This window comes from Epinephelus fuscoguttatus, linkage group LG9 (genome assembly GCF_011397635.1).
Source record: "Epinephelus fuscoguttatus linkage group LG9, E.fuscoguttatus.final_Chr_v1".
Classification (NCBI taxonomy): domain Eukaryota; kingdom Metazoa; phylum Chordata; class Actinopteri; order Perciformes; family Serranidae; genus Epinephelus; species Epinephelus fuscoguttatus.
This window is the reverse complement of record NC_064760.1, coordinates 14,494,914-14,510,701: the sequence shown is the minus strand read 5'-3', so window position 1 is coordinate 14,510,701 and position 15,788 is coordinate 14,494,914. Positions and strand designations below refer to the sequence as shown.

General features: G+C 40.2%; 1 protein-coding gene across 3 annotated transcripts; it reads right to left on the bottom strand.

The window, feature by feature from the left end:
- Positions 1-1,588: 1,588 nt before the first annotated feature.
- gsr (glutathione reductase) lies at positions 1,589-15,430 on the bottom strand. 3 transcript variants are annotated; one of them, XM_049585525.1, is made up of 13 exons: positions 15,126-15,430; positions 14,540-14,714; positions 13,490-13,516; positions 13,288-13,376; positions 9,769-9,838; positions 9,489-9,636; positions 9,288-9,342; positions 9,104-9,203; positions 8,757-9,011; positions 6,095-6,206; positions 4,248-4,379; positions 3,985-4,118; positions 1,589-2,252 (listed from the first exon to the last, which is right to left on the bottom strand). In XM_049585525.1, exons 1-13 carry the CDS (start codon positions 15,185-15,187, stop codon positions 2,103-2,105), a joined length of 1,509 nt encoding a protein of 502 aa, XP_049441482.1. In that variant the 5' UTR covers positions 15,188-15,430; the 3' UTR covers positions 1,589-2,102. The 3 variants fall into 3 exon arrangements, with proteins under 3 accessions (XP_049441482.1, XP_049441480.1, XP_049441483.1); XM_049585523.1 differs by lacking the exon at positions 15,126-15,430 and having other exon boundaries at positions 14,540-14,829; XM_049585526.1 differs by lacking the exon at positions 15,126-15,430 and having other exon boundaries at positions 14,548-14,822.
- Positions 15,431-15,788: the final 358 nt, after the last annotated feature.

The window sequence follows — 15,788 nt, the reverse complement described above, 5'->3', positions numbered from 1 at the left end:
AGGAAAGGTTAAAGGTGTATTTGATGTAAAGAAATCTTTAAGTAGTTATTGTTAAATTGCCCAGTGATGGAAGATCGTTTAGTTAGGCAAAACAGGCAATTCACAAACCCTTGCATGATAAATCTTACTGTAGTAGAAGTACAGATAGGGGCATTGAAATTATATTCTGTTGCGTGCAGTATGCACACAATCAGGACATACTACTTTCTCATAACATTACGCCCTGAACTTTGACCCTCTTGCTTTTCATATCTGTTACCTTGGGGATAAACAAACGTTCGCCAGGGACAGCGATCAACCCTTAGAGCTCTGCTGTTGTTACTTTGCAATGTAGATTCTACCATACTATATTTGTAACAGTGACATTACACCTGGAGGGGACAAATACACATATATCCCCTATATGTCCATGAGTACAGATGGGTCCCAAAAATACTAGCAGCCAAAAAGCCTCTGTGAGAGTAACATTATGTCTATCGAATATTACCAGTTTATTAACATCTAAACAGCATTTTATTGTGTAGGCTACGTACATGGTTGTAGTACATTTAGATTACTGTAACTCTCTGTACACCAATATTAGTCAGTCCTCTCTGTCCTGCCTCCAGCTGGTTCAGAGCGCCGCTGCCAGGCTCCTCACGGATAACCGAAGGAGAGACCATATCACACCTGTTTTGGCCTCTCTCCACTGGCTGCCTGTAAAGTTCAGAATTGACTTTGAGGTTCCCTTAATGGTCTGGTCCCATCCTATTCTACGCCCAGGTCCCTCAGGTCAGCTGACCTGGGGCTCCTGACTACCCCACGCTCCAGACTTAAGCTCAGGGGTGATGGTGCCTTTGCTGTGTCTGCCCCCAAACTGTAGAACTGCATCCCCCTCCCAATCAGATCTGCCCCCTCCATTAACTTGTTTAAGTCCATGCTCAAATCCTACTTTTATTAATTAGTGTTTGAGTCAGCCTGATGTGGCTTTCCCTGACACATCTGTGTGTGTTGTGTCTCTAAATGTGTGAGTTGTGTACCTGACAGTTACGTTGCATTTTTAGCATTTTATTCCTTTTGTACAGCACTTTGGTCAATGTGAGTTGTTTTTAGATGATCTTTATAAATAAATTTGAGTCAAGTTAAGTTGAGTACTTTATACTATGTCAGGAAGTTTAGTCTATGATAATATATCCTATTTTTATATAAAAAAAAAAATTGTATGTAAAAAAAATCATTAACTGTACAGTGTGTAGTTGCTCTAGCTGCCAAAGATATACAGTTGAAGAGAATTATCAAGTGTTAGAAAATGGAAAAGTAAAGTACAAGTGCCTCAAAATTATACTCAGGTACAATGCTGTGATACTGTGGTAAAAAAATACTGCAACCTGCAAAGAGTTGTCTTTAATGTTGCCACACATTTTAACTTGAGGTATGAGCAGCTCCCTTTGTCTAACTATGTGAAGTATCTCATTCAATGCTCACCTTATGTTATGTGAATTGTAAACACAGACAGGGAAGGGCACTAGTGAGGAGGAGTGTCGCAACGCAGCACTGAAATAAAGGCAAAAGCTTTAGCCACAGAACAAAGAGAAAGGAGTCACAAAGGTTAAGAAAAAAACCTGCATGTTTATTTAATCTTTAGAACAGTACAGTAGATATGTTATGACCTTGCATTGGTAGTAAATAGGTGCCTTAAGGAGCAGCAGTGTTTGTAATAATAATTTGACAAATGACTGACAAATCAAACACATACACTAGGAGAGAGGTCTTTTTGATTTCCCATGCAATCACTTGACAACGATACCTGCAGATCCATCACTTCCATTTCACAATCATTAAAATGGAATTCGGAAAATTCAATCAATAATCAAGACCCACAGTACAGTTTAAGAGTTTAAGAAGGCCATAACTCGGTCTTGGTCCATTTAGGTAAAAATTAGAAAAGATGAAACACTGCGCACGAATAAGGTCACTTAAATGAGAGAAAATGGAAGTATATAGTTTTTAGAAAGCAAGTCGTCAAGCTGATGCGAGAGTGGTACAGAGGAGTGACTCTGTCCTGGTATGCTTGTCTGGGTTGCTGGTTGTATAGGGAAGCGAGGGGAGAGTTTGGGTTCGCCTTAACGCATCGTGACAAACTCCTCAGACGAGGTGGGGTGAATGGCGACAGTCTTGTCAAAGTCTGCTTTGGTAGCACCCATTTTGATGGCCACAGCGAAGCCCTGCAGCATCTCGTCACAGCCCAGGCCCTGCATGTGCAGGCCCACCACCTGTGGAGAGGAGACGAGTCAGTGCTTGGAAATCACTGCAGTGGTTTGTGGTCAGTCAAAAATTAGTACACAGTCAAACACATTACGACTTTTCTTTAGCTTGCCTCATCTATTCTGATTTATTAAAGGAGAAGTTTGGAATTTTTCAACCTTGAGCCTACGTATATTCCCATTTTCCCTATTTATGTAAAAATGTAGGTACAGGCAAAAACCAAAAATGGGAGCGCCAAAAAATACTGGACAATTTCTTAAATTGGGCTTCCACCTCACCATCTGGGTCGCCAATTTTCTGTCTCCAAAATGTTCATAAGCATGGATCAAAGTTTCTCCCATCAAGTCTGTTTTTATAGATCACAACTTTTGCATGTGAAGTGGCGTACGTCTCTTTCAGACCTGGTTTTATGCGTATGCAATGGTTATACATGAGACCCCTTCTCACTGCCTTTTTAGAAAGCCCAAACACGGCCATAAACGTCCCCATAGACAGAAAATAGATGAAAATAAGAAAATACAGACAGTGACATCTAACTGGGTGAATCAAAGGCTTTTGCACACTGAGTCCTTTTTTTTTTTTGTCCAAAATTGTTGCATGACTAAAACTAAAAACAACCTCACGCTGTGTCAATCACGTTTGCATACTAAGTCCGAAACTTTTGACTAGCATTAAAATTTTCTGAGGATTTCCGTTTTTCGCGTCTGTCAGAAGCCTTTGGAGACGTTTGACCAAGAATCAGTGAAGAAAATGCGGCGGCAGGAAACAGCCCCGACAAGACAGAGAAACGGGGCACACAGAATAATTTCATAACTCAGATAGCTGCTTTTAATGGATCAGATCGTTATATACAGGTGGATGATGATGATGATGAAGAGGAGGAGGATGTGGACCGCACACAGAATGTGGACAGCCAGATATGTAACTAACTTTAACAAAAAAGTCTTTGTAGGGATCCTTTCCATAATGTTGATGGACACTTTAAATAACAATCTGAGCCTATCAGTAGCAAAAACAAGCACTTGTAGTGGATGTAAACTGACAGTGTGAACGTGCCCCGAGTGGCTACACTGCAGCCTGTTTCACCGTCTTGACCAGTTTAAAAAATTGTTGTTCCCAATATTAATTTAGCCAAAAAACATACAAAAATACGGTCCAGATTGAAAATTAACGACGTTACCCTTTAAGCTGACTTCCTACTTTTCCCACAGTGACTTGCAAGATCCTGTGGATATTGGGTGTGAAGATGTTGGCAGTGAGCTGTGGCTTATACAAGTATGTAAAGGTTGAGAAAACAACTTTGATTCCACATAGAAAGAGAAGGAGACATAATCCAAGTTGAGACAAGAAACAGCAAGAGACAGACTGCATTGAACTGCACTCTGGACTTGTCAAGCTTCTCTTTGTGCGTTGATCATGACAGACTGATTTCTCTCTGCATGAGTTCTGATTACAGTGTCGGAGCATTGAGACAGAAGCCTCTGCAGTTTGACATTTGCTGGTGAAGCACTGTTTGAAAGTCATTAGGCCTTATTTATGAAAGTTTGCCATCCACTTAAGTGCCTGGAATATGTTTCTTTTACTGCACACTCTATCAAAGGATGAAGACATGTTTTTCTTCTTTAAATTGGTTTTGAGCAGATTAGTCCTTTAATGATCAATTTACGTACAACATATACGTTTTTAAGCAGGAGCAGCAGCATTTTTTCCCACAAACTGTAAACAACAGGTGAGTCGTACCTTCTCCTCCTTGCCCTCACACACCAGCTTCATGATGCACTGACTCTTCCTGGTCGTGATGGCGTGATACATCGGAGTGAAAGAAGTCTTGTAGATCTTTATGTTCTCCTTTCCTCTGGCTCTAATGGCCTCCTCTGTGAACAAAACAAATTAAGCATTTCAATTCTCGTCGAGTAAGTGTAGCTGGGATTAATACAGTATTTACATTAGATGGCACTTTGATCCAGAGTGAGTTACAGGTCATTTCAACCACTTCTGCTCACCTTCTGTGAGGCCCACTGTCCCGATGGGTGGGTGGCTGAACACCACTGTGGGGATACTCGCGTAGTCCAGCTTGGAGTCCTTCTTGCCCTCAAACAGTCTGTGTGCCAGCTTTCTGCCTGCAGCAATGGCAACTGTCCCGACACACACAACACAGCATCAGAGTGCATCTGTGCAGTACACATTCTAAGAAAACATTTCAGGTGCCCACAAAGGATAAAAACCCTTTATTCTAAAACAAGAAAACCAAGAACAAAGCAACACTGCTGGTGTTGGGGATTCCTGGCTCACCTCCGCTACTTCAACAGTGCATGAGAACAAAAGTCCAGAGAGGCCAAAACTACATCAATACTTGCAGCATAAAAAACACTTCACTGTGAGACCAACTCATTTTGTAAGGTCAAAGTTTATCCCTTGACTATAAAACGGCCAATATCTAATTTAATTGTCGTAAACTGTAACTACAGAGGTTATCTGTGTCCTGTGGGCTGCGCCAGGCAATTGTGCAGGAAAATTACATTTTTATCTTTTTATTTCTAATCATTGATTTTCATTTCCTACTGCTTTTTTATAGACACCACTAAAAGAGGCGGGTTACTTAAAAGAATACTTTATCCACTAAATGATTCATAAATTAGTATATCAGTTACTCCCCTCGTGCTGCGTTTAATTTCTATTTTTCTTGAAAGACTCCATAGTGAACGAAGAATCCAAAAACCGAAAAATCTTGATGAGTTAAAGTCATGGGGTTCTGTGTTTAACACCAGCAAAATTATATCAAAATATCTGTTTGCAAACTCTCAGGTGCTGATCACTTGTAATAGACTTGATTGTAGAAAACAAGTGTCACACACTCTGGCTTCATGTGCTTTTCTTTTATTTTGATGACATTTCAGCCTTGTTTGTTGATCTTGAAGAAGGCCCAAAGGCCGAGTGTCATCAAAATTAAAGAAATACACATGTTGTTGTTAAATACGGACCCCTATGACTTCAATCCATCAAGAGTTTTCTCCGTTTTTGGATTCTCTGTTCATCGTGGAGGCATGCAAGAGACATAAAGTTGTATCTACAAATTCAGTCTAACCTCACGGGGAGTAACTGATATACAAATAATCATTTTGTGGGTGAATTACTCCTTTAATGCCTTTTTTAATGAGTGAGATTTGCAGTCAAGAGTTTCATCCACACCAGCACATTTTGTTGGACCTGAGCCGCCGCTGAAAAGACTTCCTTGTCATGTTTCTGTATTAAGTTCATTGTGGTTCAAGATTTACACCTTGTTGACAAGGTGTGTCATAATGGCTGTTTTCTGATCAAAATATCTTGTTGTACGCAACAGCAAACTGACAAAAACACGCATTTCCTATAATTCTCACATGCATGGTGTCACTCAGAATAGCAGGATTTGATTGAACAAGGCATTCTCTGGCAATTTAGTGCAGTTGGTTTTAGCCTCTATTGTACTTGGTCCCTTTCAGCCCTCTAGTGGACTCAGAGCAGTGACTCAGCATTTTTTTGCACATATGTGAACACTCCAAAAGAACTCTGATTCCTCCAAAGTTGTCTGAGTGATCTGAGTTTGGTTCTAATGTGTTCAAACAAAGTAACCTAAACTTCTTAAGTTCAGCTGACCCATCTAAAATGTCCCTTGTGTATGAACACTTCTCATTCTACCAGTATAAAAATGCAAATGTAAAGGCATGCAACGCAGATACACAAAATACTGTTGAAGCCTTTTGTCCTTGTCTTTAGTCTTAGCCCATACTGGCCAAGCTCAAATATAAACACGACTGTGTTGTTTACAGGCAGCCTCCATGAAATGATCTCAGTTATTCGTGCAACTTCCTACCAGGTGTGAGCAGAGCTTTGCCACAAACGTCCCCTACAGCGTAGATCCCTGGTCTGCTGGTGTTCTGATACTCATCCACAATGATATGGCCTCTTTCATCTGTGTCCACACCCTGCAAACACACAGGAAAGAACTGTTATATAGCTGTATATATATATATATATATATATATATATATATATATAGTGTCTTTCTTATTTTCTTCCAAAGCTCTCCTGGGGTGCACAATTACAAGGAAAGACACTGTACATCACAGTCATTTCTGTTCTCTCCCTAACTACCACTCACAAGCTGCAGACAGTGAAGTCAAGTTTAAAATAAGGAGTGAGCATCAGAGCAGAAACATTTTGTTTCTATCAACATTGATAAACTAATGACTCACCCCACTGAGGAGGGTCAGAGCATGAAATGTAAACCAGGATACTCAGAGCAGGAACAACATTATTATGTGTAAACAAAGACAAATCTCTGTAAACCATCTAAAACCAGGAATGATGTCAGATCACTTTTTCCTTCACACTTCCTTTCCACATAAAACTTAGTGGCTTCCTGGTTGCTGAGCTGTTGCTTCGATTGCTCAGTCACATTTTTCTTCATATTCCAGGTTAGACAATAAGTCAGAATACATGCTAATAATCAGGTGCAAACATCTCTGACATAAATCTTTCCCTACAGTGGACGATCTGATAGCCCACTTCCCTGAGCTACTGTACGTTTAAGTACCTTAAATAGAAGACAGACTTAACTGCCCCTTTAATCTGTTAACAATGTGCCTGTTAATCCTGAGCTGACAAGCGTTTCACTCTTCCGACAAACAACGTAACAACGACTGTTAATTGACTTTTGTCTCGTCTCGTTCGCGGATTAGACCCTGATCTCTGAGTTAAGGTGATCCTAAGCCTGGGTTATTTTGAGTTCTTTTTAAATAAAAGGTGTCAAATTATAAAACCGTACATCCAGTAGTGTGTTAGTGGATTTAATTCTTTAGTTCTCAGCACATATCTTAAATTATCTGAATGGCTGCCATAATGTATGAAGACAGTTAAGCAGCCATGATGACAGGGACACAGGAAAAACTGCGTAGAGCCAAACACTAATTAATTCCCTCTGCAGACAGACAGCGGTGATAAGCTGCAGTCATCTGTCTTAAATGCACGGTTACTTTTAACTTAAGGATGTTGGTTGTTTTTATCCAGCTGCAAACAGGAAAAGTTACTTTGTCTTTCTAGGTACATCTGCATATTTTCCCATTGTTATACGTTGTTTTTCGTGCTGCACATTTCAGCAGTTGTAGAATATAACTCAAGTACTATACTTGAGCACCATTTGAAGTACTTGAATATTTCCATTTTCATACTTCTACATCCCTACATCATGGACGTAATACTGTACTTTTTACTTTACCGCATTGCTTTGACGGCATTAGTTACATGTTACTTTGCAGGTTCAGATTCAGACGCATGATGTATTTTTATGGATTAAGCTATCCAGCAGCACATTTAGTAATTAAATTTGCCCCACTTATAATGGCTGCAACATTAGTGATGTTTATAACATCAATAATTATAATCCAGTGATAAAATATATCATTCAAAATGGGCCATTCTGAATAATTAGTACTTATACTTTTGGTACCTTTAGTGCACTTTAATGCTAATACATTTGATGCTAACCTAGCTATCACCAGACGTCAGTATGACATCAGAAAACCAACAAAATATCAGTGTCATCTGTCGTCATTATTCTATGTCATTTTGATGTTGGCATTAGACATTGCCCTGAATTCTAGGGTGTCTAGAGTTGTCTTGCTTTGGTCTAAATCAGTAACTAATTTTGTTACAAAACTGTATAACTGCCTAGAGTTGGTTCATGTTCTCACGGCAGCATTTACAAGCGGACCAAGTCAAACACCTTGGCGAGAAAGCTGCTCTTGATTGGTCAGAATTTCCATGTGGGAAAAACCCAGGAAGTAAACAAGACGTTGAAGAAGAGTACACTTGCAAGATAAATGTGACACTTTCTAATGTCACAATGGAGGGACAACTACGCAGGTTGATTTTAGCGCTGCTCATCGTGGACTATATTGCTGTCATTGTTCATTTTAGTCAAACCATACAGTTTGAAAACGAGGCGCGGCTCCAACTAGAAAACAATGTTTTGATGCATTGGATGTGCTGAATGTGCATATTAAGGCAGCACAGGAGGAGGTGCACATTAATAATCCTCCAGGACTGTAACATGCTCATGTTTAACCCAAACAATGTGTCACGTGACTGTAGTTGGTTCAGATCCAGGTCGGAACACGTTCTCACCACAAACGAACCGCACCAGAGTTCGTTTGTAACCGGACTGAGACCACCCCTTCAAGAAGGTCTTGGTCCGGTTGTTTTGGTGCGCACCTGAGTGTGATTGCTGTGTTCACACCTGCCCAAATGAACCACACTTAGGGGGCATACAAACTTGAGTTTGATTGAACCGAACCAAACTGCCTGACATCACAACCTAAATCCAATTACATATCAATGTCCAACAACGTTAGTGGTCAGCTAGGATACTGTACTTTTACTTAAAACACTATGGTAATGCTACTTCTACTTAAGAAGAGTGCTTCTTTCACCTATGAATTTCCAGTTTACAGAAATCATCATGAGCAGACTGTTACCATCTCGCCAATGTTCAGTCCGGAGGTGTTAGGCTGCCTGCCGATGGCCCAGAGCAGGCAGTCCACATCCTGGATGGTGCTGACCTTCTCCTCGTCGTTCTTCTTCTCCAGGTCTTTGGTGACAAGCGTCACCTCCAGCCCCCTGTCCGTTTTACGCACAGACTTCACCTGAGAATTCTTCCACAGATCCACACCATTGTTTTGCAGTTCTTTGGTGCAGTTTGTGCTTATCAAGCTGTCGAAGTTCCTCAAAACCTGCACAGGGAGAATGAGAATAAGCATGTATTTTTATTACTGCGTGGAACATCGGAATTTAGTATTTAATTGTGACTGTATTTGTTTCTTACTCCTGACTGTCGTATAATGAGGGATGTTTTGGACCCCAGGGTGGAAAGGATGCCTGCCATCTCCACTGCAATATAACCTGCACCCACAATCACACTGCGCCTGTTGGGGAAAACAAAACTTCTAATTATAGGCACAAATTTAACACATGGTACAAACACTACAGAGATTATATAGTAATCTTACTTTGGCAGAGTTTCAAGTTCAAAAAAGCCATCACTGGTAATGCCAAGACTTCCCCCTGAAATTATCAATAAACAACATTTCTGCACACTTTCTTAACTTCATAAAAGTGATCTTATTTGATTAATAAGTTAAATATAATAAACTGCTCAGACTCAACAGAGCCGAACACAGAGAGGATTACCTGAGAACAACATGTCTTACCTGGGACTTCATCATCACTCAAAACAGAAGGCTGCCCTCCAGTGGCGATGAGGATGTGAGGAGCTGTGTATTTTTTTCCGTTGACCTCCACAGTCGGCTGGGGATCACTGGTAAACCTGGCGTGACCTTGAATAGTTTGGATTTTAGCCTGAAATGAATCACATGTTATTGCTTTTTTTTCCTTCTTTGGGAAGTAACAAACAAACATGAGCACATTTTACATAAAGAAAACACTGTGTAGACACACTGAAATAATAAGACGACATGAATGTGAACTTACTTTGTCAAGATTGTTGCGATAAATGCGGTTTAGGTGACTGACATAATTATCCCTTTTTGCCTTGAGAGCTCTGGAACAAACAGGAAATGGTCAACGATTAGAGGCTGTTTATGTTTTTACCAGCATTTACTCGAGGAAGTCCTGACACTCAAGTATGCTTAACAGATGCATGAAGCTGATACACTTCATGAGGTTACAACAGGGTCAAATAAATCCTACATTTAAAAATAGAACATACACTTCAATAATGCTCCAAAACACACATTCATCCCAGCACATGTTCTGGGGTAGAGGCCTAGCATGCTGAGCACATTGCTGCTATGCACCAGGGGAGAAAAAAAACTACAGGAAGTGTTGCCTGAGAAATACATGTCAAGCCACAGTAAAAAAAAAACAACCATATATACAGATACAAAACACTGGAGTAAGAATATATTCAGTGTTGAGGTCAGACGGAAGTTTCCATACTTCCTTATCGTAGCTTAAAGGGGAACAAAAAAAGCCATTGTTCCCCTAACCAGAATTCCCACGCGATTCAGTCAAATGACTGGAACTGGCAACCATCAGCTCATAAGTCTGCAGCCGTCTACTGCTGGAGCTCAGGGCCAAACACGATCTGAGCAGCCCTGCAGCCTGCATCTGTAAATAACACCCCGCAGTATCATAAACAAGTAAAAATGAGACAGGTACCTTTCATGAAACTGTCTACTAGGGGTGTAACGATACATCGATCCACATTGATACATCGATTCATTGATTAACGATCGGATTACATCGATGCAAAATGAAAACATCGATCCATATTGTCATCTTAAAGATACACCTTTATTTTGAAATTCACTTAAACATGAGATTGTGAAACTTTAGTGAACAGGTCTATTTTTATTATTTTTTGTTACAGAAGAATACTGTTTTTCATTTAAATGCCTGATACCTGGAAGAGCTCAGAAATAAAATGGTCAAATCATATTCTAGTTGTTTTTGTGAGTTGATGTAAATGACTGTGTTTGATGGGCATATGATATCACGTCATATCGATCGCAGGCTCCTGAACTGAATCGAATCAAAATCATATCGTGACAGACTTTGTGATATCGTCAAACATTGTATCGTATATAATATCGTATCGTGATGAAGCTGGTGATTTACACCCCTACTGTCTACTGACATTTTCTTTCCTCTTTTCATTCGGTGGTAGGTTGGCTTTTGATGTGTCATACACTTTTATTCCCACGCACAAAGTTCCCTGTGAAGTTTTTTTTTTTTTTTTTTAAATCAAATCAAATTAAACTACATTTTTTAGCTGGAGTTTTTCCTCTTTATTAGGAAATGGCTGCACACAACATACTGATACAGTCGAGGCCCAATTGAATATTGCAATAACAATGTGAGGTTATCACAAAATCCCATGGCACACCTGGATTGGCATCACATCACACCATTTGAGAACCACTGTATTATGATACTGCTGTTGCCATTTGCAGACATTTGATGACTTTTTATAGAGAACTTCATTTAATATGTCACTAATAACACATTTCATATGATGTTGCTGGGAGACACTACTAAAACATATCACAACCATGGTCTGAAATTAGTGCCTGCTACCTGCCAAATTCAGGTAAATTGTTGCCAGTGCCAGGTTAAATCATCAGGCTATCGGAAAATGCACAACAGAAAGACACATTTAGTAGGGCAGCATATTATTGGATGGAGCTAAAACATTTTAAAGTAGCTCTCAACTGCTATATGGAAGCAACGCTGTTGGCCATAGAACCTTATTTGTTTTGACTGACAGTCAAAGTTCATGAGTCCTAGCCAATAACTATCAGTTAAATAAATGTTGCAACGGTTGGCTCAGACTAAATATTCTTTGTATGAATTGACATGTATTTATGCTACTGTACAGTACGAATGACTGCCTTTACTGTCACTGCATGTTCACATACAAAGAAATTTGCTGTGTCTTATACATACCTACACATCAAAATAGGATAAGGCTAAAATATGATAAATAAGGTGCTATAAAAAGGACAAAATACAGTGCATATGCAGTTATTGTACATCTGTCTGTGGTAGTGCAGCTTTAATTTGTTGTGGTGGTGGAGGAGAGAGTTCATTTTGTGTATGGCTGTTGGGTAAAAACTGCTCCTTTGTCTGGAGGTGCAGCATTTCAGGCCAGTGTAGCATCTTCCAGAGGGGAGCTGTGTGAAGAGGTGGTGAAAGGGGTGAGTACTGTGAGTACCCTTTGAACCCAGAAAAATAGGGCTCCCAAAAAGCCGGAGTGTGATTTAAAAACTGTGAATACACCATGAATGTAATGTTTTTTATGTAAATATATCTAACATTGAATGACATAATTCTTTACATTAAATCATATTAAAGTTATCTAAATGTTGCACCTTCATTTGGTGCATAGATTTTAAATGTGGCAGGTAACATTTCTGAGCCTGCCACAGTGGGAGGCAGTGAAAAAGTTAACGTCAAACCCTGATTACACATATTATTTGTTAATTTTGAGCAGGATGAAAGTATTTAAAGGTTATTAGTTGTTTGATGGAATCTACCGTAAAACTTAAAATAATAGCCCCGGGGTATTATTTGCTTAAATCACTGAAACCAACAGACCTATATTTGGGACAGGCCTTTAATTCCTTTCACACAAAACTGTTGCTCAGCAAAGATCAGGAAATACAACGAAATTGTTTATGTAAACCAGTATGAATATTACTTGTTTAAAAATACGGCTTCAGATAATGTATCAATTATGAATCATTCATTTGATCTAGCTCAGACAGACAGAGTATCAAAGGTAGTGAATTATTGAGGATTATGGCTCCCAGCATACCGACACAACACCACTTTATCCTGCTAAAACAATCCTCACAACTTGGGTTCATTTTTTCAAGTGTCTAGACATGTTAATTTGTCAAAATGTGTAGCTAAACCAGGCTAGTAAAAGGCACTGGGTGTTTAATTGAAGTTTTACGGTACATTTTATAAAAACTATTGTCCATTAAAATGGATCCTGCTGCTGCAACATGCACGGGATGGACAAAAGAACACAGACACATCATAATATAATACAGTCCAACACAACTGAGTGTAGTTGAAACATATTTAACATAGTAAAATATGTGTATGTGAATAATATGTCGAAATAAAACACCACTGATAAGTAGTATTTACATAACTCCATGCAGCCGCACCTTAACTGACCTCCCAGCTCTGACCAGACTGACGCTGGTGTTTTGTATCCCTGACTACTGTTTCCTGGTGTCTCAGGCTGCCACTCCCTCCACAGGCTTATCTCTAACTATCACCTTGACTTAACAACGGCGTTCACAGGGACAGAGAAGTGGGCTGAAGTGAGGCAAGAAAAGACTCGACGGGCTGAGAAACTGAGCCATGAAACGGACACCTCCTTGTTCCGGGAACAACTGCAACAGGTTTCAAAAGAGCTCATTGTTGTTGCACAAAAACAAGTGAGAAAAGACACCGAGCTGTGCCGTGACTTACTCCCAACTGAAACGAACATTTCCAACTTCAAAGCCATAGTCGCTGTGGTCGTGGAGCACCTCAGCATGAACGGCTGCATTCCACATAACCTGCGCGACAGGTGAAGACATGGGATTAGACTGAGTGAACTTTGACACAAATTTTGTAATGTGTGAGAGTTAAAATGTGGCCTTTTCAAACAAGAACTTAAAGATAATTGTACCTTCTTTGGGACGCAGCCGACATTGACCTGAAAAACATTCAATCGGGGGGAATTACTTCAGTGTGAGTTTGATCAGAGAGTAAACACAAAGAAAAGAGTTCAGAGCAACACTGCAGAGATCTTAAGTCTATTTGCACAGTGAGATGCAGTGTGTGTGGTACAGTTAAATGAAAACTTACAAGTTAAACTTCAATCCAGAGTAAACTAGACCTTAGGATAAGACATCAGGTGTAAAATTACAGACCCTGTATGACCCTATTATCATGATTAATACCAGTGAAAGTCCATAAATGAGAACATTAATATGGACTTTAATTAAATTTTATCATCAGTTAAGCTGTGCTTAACATTTTCTGCAAATATTAAGGTTCTTAAATTGTGTTTGACTGAATTTAACCATGCTTGAGTCCCTTGTTATATAGAATTATGTACAAAATTATGTTATATGAGCTTATTTCCTTATTTATTACCAGAATTGGGAAGTTTTCTAATAGTTTTGCAAACAGGATGTGGTTTTAGGACACATCCCCAGCAACATATTTCAACTCCCCATGTGTTAAATCAACTTAAAAGTTAAAGTAGTGGGTGAACAAAAAAATATGAACACCTACAATCTTATTTTTTTACTTTACAATAGCTTTGCAATAATAAAAAGTCTTTGTGCACAAACACCTGTGTCCAAACTTGCATTTTTAATATGTCTATTTATATTTAATGAAGGAACTGAAGAGGAGTGAGGTGTTAATGTAATTTATTTTACTGTTAAGACTGTGTGTGTGCTGTTTCATGACCTACATAGGCTGTTAGCTCCAGTGTGTGAGGGCTGGGACGCTTTAAACTTCATACAAACCCACAGTGTTTGTTACACACACAAAAAACTTCCACAAAAGGAGTCCGGAGGCTTCGCAGTGAACCTGGCAACCAGCATATGTGTGTGTGTGTGTGTGTGTGTGTGTGTGTGTGCGTGTGTGTATGTGTGTGAAAGCTGCAGAGGCACAGTGACTGAGGTCGGGATGGATAACAGTGTTTTGTTGTTTAATTTTTACTCACGCAGGTACCTCCGAGTTTGTGACTCTCGATCACGGCGGTGACCGCTCCGAGCTCCGACGCCCTCCGAGCACCGGCCAGCCCTCCCGACCCGCCGCCGATCACCAGAAAGTCGAACCGGGTCGTGTCCGTCGCCGTCGGGTCTGAGGCCATGCTGCGGCGGACGATCCCTCCGTGTCTGCGAAAAGACGAGAAAGGCTGCTGTCTGAGGATGGACCAGCAGCAGGGAGCTCGCATCCGGGTTAGCTGCATTAATATTGCCATGACCAGGAAGCTCGCAGGCGTGTGTGCATGGGTGTGTGTGTCGGCCCGACGGGGAATGGGAGGGTCAAGTGAAAGCCACTGCTGTGTCATTATGAATTACAACAATGGTGTGTAAATCCCAGAAAGTGTTTTCACAATAGTCATGGTGATCCTCACATGAGCTACAGTATGGGGGTGACAACAACACCTGTAAATCACAGCTCGATCTGCACCAAGAATCTGTCACACTATAAAGTTAAATAAATATATAACATGCAGAGGAGACAGCATCGTGACAACAGTTTGAAAACTGTGAATAATGGTCATAAAGATGGTGTCAACTCACCTGGGTCGTGCCAGAGACGCAGGCACAGTAGGCAGCAGTCTGCAGATCCTCACAAACAGCATGTTTACATGTGTTTTAGGGCATTTTACTGAGATGCATCCACAGCGTGTCGGTGTTTATCTCCCAGCTGCTGGAGGCCTGAGCTTTGGCTTCATTATCCCGACACACACAAAAGCTTCAAAGCACTTCCTGTGTCACTGACTGAACTCACAGCACACACACACATTTACACCAGCTGATGCGACCACACCACCTCCCGCCTGTCTCTATAAACAAATACTAATATTACTTATGAAGATTAAATAATAAAATGACACCGATGAGTTTAAATTAATGTTGTGATGTTGGAAGTTGTCACATATTTGAAGGCGTGGATAGCGGAGCTGGCCAATCAGAGCTCTACGTGTTTTGTGTAGCACGTAAAGAAACCAGCGTAAATAATCCTGCGATTTCAGAGCACGTTTACGTCGGATTTGTTCAAGAATAGCAACTACGCTGCACCCAGCCTGTCAGCTGTAAAGATAAACAAGACCAAAAAAGTAGTTCCGGTCACGGCTTTCAAAATAAAACTTCACTCTCATTACAGCAGTGGTAGAAGAAGTACTCAGATTTTAATGTAATAACACAGTGTAAAAATATAATTATAGAAGTTGTCATTAATCA